Raw genomic sequence first — 4,436 nt, forward strand, 5'->3', positions numbered from 1 at the left:
TTCCTAGTCTGGCTCTCTGGCCTCTGGGCTTTGGGGACCTGCCTGAGGCCTAAGGGGAATGGTTCTGAAGGGAATGACTCCTGCGAGAAGGTCGTACACACTGAGAACACGGGGACATTTGCTCCCTAGAACACCTTTTGTTCTTCTAATAAAGTGTTTTTGCAACAAGAAGCCAGCAGAGTTGCCAGATAAAATACAGGATGCCCAGTTAACATTTTCCAGATAAGCAGCAGTCATGTTTTTAGTTTAAGTATATCCCACGCAATATGCAGAACATGCAGTCCTCATGTCGAAACGTTACTCCTTAGCTGAAATGCACATTTAGTTGAGTGCCTTATATTTTTATTTGCTATTAATCAATATGGTAGCCCTAAAAGCCAGTTTAGTGGCCTGAGATAGCTGACACACCGGTGAAAGTTGGCCACAGGCGAAAATGTGTGTGATAGAGCTAAGCGAGGATGTGTTTTTAAAATAATGAACCAGGAATTGGTTTTGAATATAAAGTACTCTTCATCCTATTTATTGATACTTTACAAAGGTGGTAACTTAAATAAATAGAATTTATTAATAGAGGATAATGACTATTTTGTGTATTTAAAATGCTTCTATTATTTTCATATGTTTTATCTTTTTCTCTCTTTCTCTCATTCCCTAGTGACATCGACCAGCAGTATTTAAACTACATATTCAGGTAAAATATAATTTATATTTTTAAACCATATATATCCTTCTAGAGTTAATGGATTTTTATTTTCCAATGTTACTTTGATTAAAGGGTTCTGGGCCAACGTGCTTGCTAGGAAGGCAAATGAAATAATTTGTGAGATGACCAGAACTGAAGGAACCAAATAGTTTTCCTCCCCTAAAACCGAGCAAGAGGGGCCTTTGTCCATCTCTGAACTTCAGCGGGCCATAGCCCTCCCTTGGGACATGGCATCATTAGAAAGGCCCAGAGCCCACCCCCTCACTTCTAGACTGTGCCTCCCCTAGTGGTCCTAGCTCACGAGCCCAGGGCCTCCCTAGGTCTATCTTCCAACTCATTCCTAGGCCCAAGGAGATTCCTGAAGGAGGCTGTTAGTGGGAGGGGTGCAGAGTGACCATGGCCTTAGAGCCTCAGTGTGTGAGGCCCTCGGGCTGCAGGTTGGAGCCTGGGGTGGAAAGAGAAGGGAGTATGTTGGCAGCCAGGAGCCAGAGGCTTCAATCTGCCATGAAGCCCCAAGACATCTAAGAGTTTTCAGGTTAAATCCAGACTTCAGCATGTTTTGAAGGTGTATTTGTTAAGGTACAACGAAGCTTGATTTACAATATTTAAATATAGTGTGTGGACTTCTGTTTGTATCTTTGCCCCATACCAAGCAGAGAATGGACCTGCTAAACAGAACAGCAGGGGCTTTCTTGGACTTGAGCTGTCCCAGACTATGCACTACAGGCACCTGACTGAAAGGCCAAGTGAGGTTTGCTGCTGGGAACCCCCCTTTGCCTACCGCAGCCACCCCTAGTAAAGAGGACCAGGTCAGAGGCATACCTCAGCATTTGGCCATGCTGATGACGGGAGGAAGGTACTTGCTGAAAATGTGCGGTGTGGGCTATAGTCTTCATTTGCAGATAGAGCTCATAAATATCTTAGTATTTATTAAAATCCTTTTTGAGAGCAAGATTGGCCCCAAGCTTGGCTGTGGGCCTCTTCATCAGAACAAAGGCCACTGTTCGATTTCCCACTGGCACTGAGTGCTGAATGATCTGTGCCAGCTTAGTTTTGTGAGCTGTCCTTGTGTGTGGCCGGCCCGGAGCTCTGCCTGCCAGGGCACAGAGTCGGTTTGCATTCCCAGGGTTTTTTGTTGTTATTGGTTTTTTTTGAGACAGAATCTCATTCTGTTGTCCAGGCTAGAGTGCTGTAGCATCATAGCTCACAGCAACTTCAGATTCCTGCACTCCAGTGATCTTCCTGCCTCAGCCTTCCAAGTAGCAGAGACTACAGGTGCCTATTCCAGTGCTCAGCTAATTTTTCTATTTTTAGTAAAAAAGAGGTCTTGCTCTTGCTCAGGCTGGTCTTGAACTCCTGAGCTCAAGTAACCCTCCTACCTCGGCCTCCCAGAGTGCTAGGATTATAGGCATGAGCCACCGTGCCCAGCTCTGGTCTCTCAGGTTTTTGAGAGTGGCACGTATTTGGGTGGTTTTCTACCTTTGACACATACATCTATTTTCTTGAGGAGATGTTTACTCCTTGACCTTGACTTTTGGTGTTTCTGTCACTCATATAACTAGAGATATAAGTTATATGGGCAGGGGGAAGGATGAAGGAAAGAATAAAGAAGACTAGATATGGGGCTGGAATTGACTGGAACTTCTGAAAATGGGTATGGCTTTGACCTGCATTGGGGAGATTTGGGTAATGTATATGTAGCAAATATGGATATACTAGTAATGCCATTTCTTTTTAATATGAGACACACTCCAGCCTCTCCCCATGTATTACATGTATTACATAGAAAAGTGCCGTAGTGTTACCTGTTCACACTCCATCTCCTTATTTTGCAAATGCGAGTTTGTGTGTCTCTGTTAAAGGGAGACAGATGGGTATTCTCTTTAGGACGTGACGTAGACAGAAAAAATGTATTGGAAATACTTCTCAGGCCTCACACTCGATCCTACCTTAACAAATATGCCTTCAAACAACCTGGAATGTGTAGAAATTACATTTCTTTCATGTTTTCCCATTGTATTTCCTATGAGCATAAGGATGTTTTCTATTTCGTTTGTTCTGTTTTATGGACTGCCATATTCTAGGATATTAGAAAAATACCTGACATATATTAGGCACTCAATGAAATTTATTGAGTGAATGGATTAAAAATGTCTGCTGTTTATCTGGTATGATGGGCCTTTTATATTAGTATAATTTCCCCATTAAGGTTTACATGTGATTTATAATCTTTGAACTATAGGGGGCCTCAAGTTATATTTGTTTTTATACATGATTAACTGCATTCAGAATATGTATTGAGCTCCTGCTGTATGTGCGGTGCTGCTAGGTGCTAGGGATCCAGAGATGAATAAAATATGGTTCTTACCCCCAAGGAGGTCACAATGTAGGAATTAGGAGTGGCTTAACACTATATTTATAAAATTCAAATAGGGAATAGAGAACCAACTCTTTTTTTTTTGGAGACAAGAGTTTCACTTATTAACCCTCGGTAGAGTGCTGTGAAGTCACAGCTCACAGCAACCTCCAACTCCTTGGGCTTAGGCGATTATCTTGCCTCAGCCTCCCAAGTACCTGAGACTACAGGCGCCTGCCAAAACGCCCAGCTGTTTTTTTGTTGCAGTTAGGCCGAAGCTGGGTTTCAACCCATCACCCTCGGTATATGGGGCCGGCGCCGAGAACCAACTCTTTCATTTAATTATTTCTTCTTATTTCTACTCCCTATTATTTTATTTTAGGTCAGCCTTCCTTTGGGGTGATTCTGATGATGGAATTTGGGGTACCAAGGCAGGCCGTGGGAGATATTTTGGGATCTGTAGTTCTCCCTCATATCCTAGCATAGGACATATGACAGATATAAGCCCTGTCTTACATACTACAGCTTCTGAGTGGCTACATGCGTGGCTCGTCCCTATTTCCCCGAGACCTCTGACCCTCCACACTGCTACTGTTCTGGGGACACGTAGAAAACCTGAGCTTTAGAGAAACAGCAAAGGAGGAGGCTGAGAAACACAGAAGAGGTTCAGGGAGACAACCCTAGGGGCGGGCAGGGCTCCCTCCCCACTGCCTGCGATCTACCACCAGTTAGAGTTCCCTTGTGGAGCACTTCAGGGGCGCTGGGGCTGTAACAGAGTAAAACAACGATGCCTGCGCCCCACCCTGTGGACACTGGGCTGTTCTGATATGAAGCCAGCGTGTAGAGGCAGAGCAGGCCACCCAGCAGTTTTAAAAGAAAATTCCCTCCCATACTTAGGTAACAAATTTTATTCCTAGCTTCTGGCTATATCAGCTGCCTGGATGGCGTGGAATTTTGGCAGAAGAGAGTGCAGAGGGAAGGGGATTGGGCTCACCACAGCAGGCTTTGGGCAGGATGTAGGAGCTACAGATGGGTAGTGCAGGAGGGGAAAGGTTACTAGAGAGGGAAAGAGGAGGGTGCCAAGGGCAAATGTGGCTCATGTTAAAAGAACACTCCTTTCATTCTTATTTTCATACTTTCCCTTGGGTGGCATCTATTGAAAATAAATAGCTGGGCGTGGTGGCTCACACCTATAATCCCAGCACTCTGGGAGGTTGAGGCAGGAGTATTGCTTAAACTCAAGAGCTTAAAATCAGACTGAGCAAGAGCGAGACCCTGTCTCTACTAAAAGTAGAAAAAATTATCCAAGCATTGTGGTGGTCGCCTGTAGTCCCAGGTACTTGGGAGGCTGAGGCAAGAGAATCACTGGAGCTCAAG

General features: G+C 44.5%; 1 protein-coding gene across 1 annotated transcript in view; it reads left to right on the plus strand.

Annotated features, from left to right (window-relative positions):
- Positions 1-4,436, plus strand: part of TMEM241 (transmembrane protein 241) — a 133,196-nt gene that overhangs the window by 58,915 nt on the left and 69,845 nt on the right. The window contains exon 9 of the mRNA XM_023510172.1: positions 656-691. Coding sequence (XP_023365940.1) covers positions 656-691 — 36 coding nt within the window. The remainder of the gene's footprint in view (positions 1-655; positions 692-4,436) is intronic.

The sequence above is a fragment of the Otolemur garnettii genome, unplaced genomic scaffold, assembly GCF_000181295.1.
Source record: "Otolemur garnettii isolate 467f Iridium unplaced genomic scaffold, OtoGar3 scaffold00012, whole genome shotgun sequence".
NCBI lineage: Eukaryota > Metazoa > Chordata > Mammalia > Primates > Galagidae > Otolemur > Otolemur garnettii.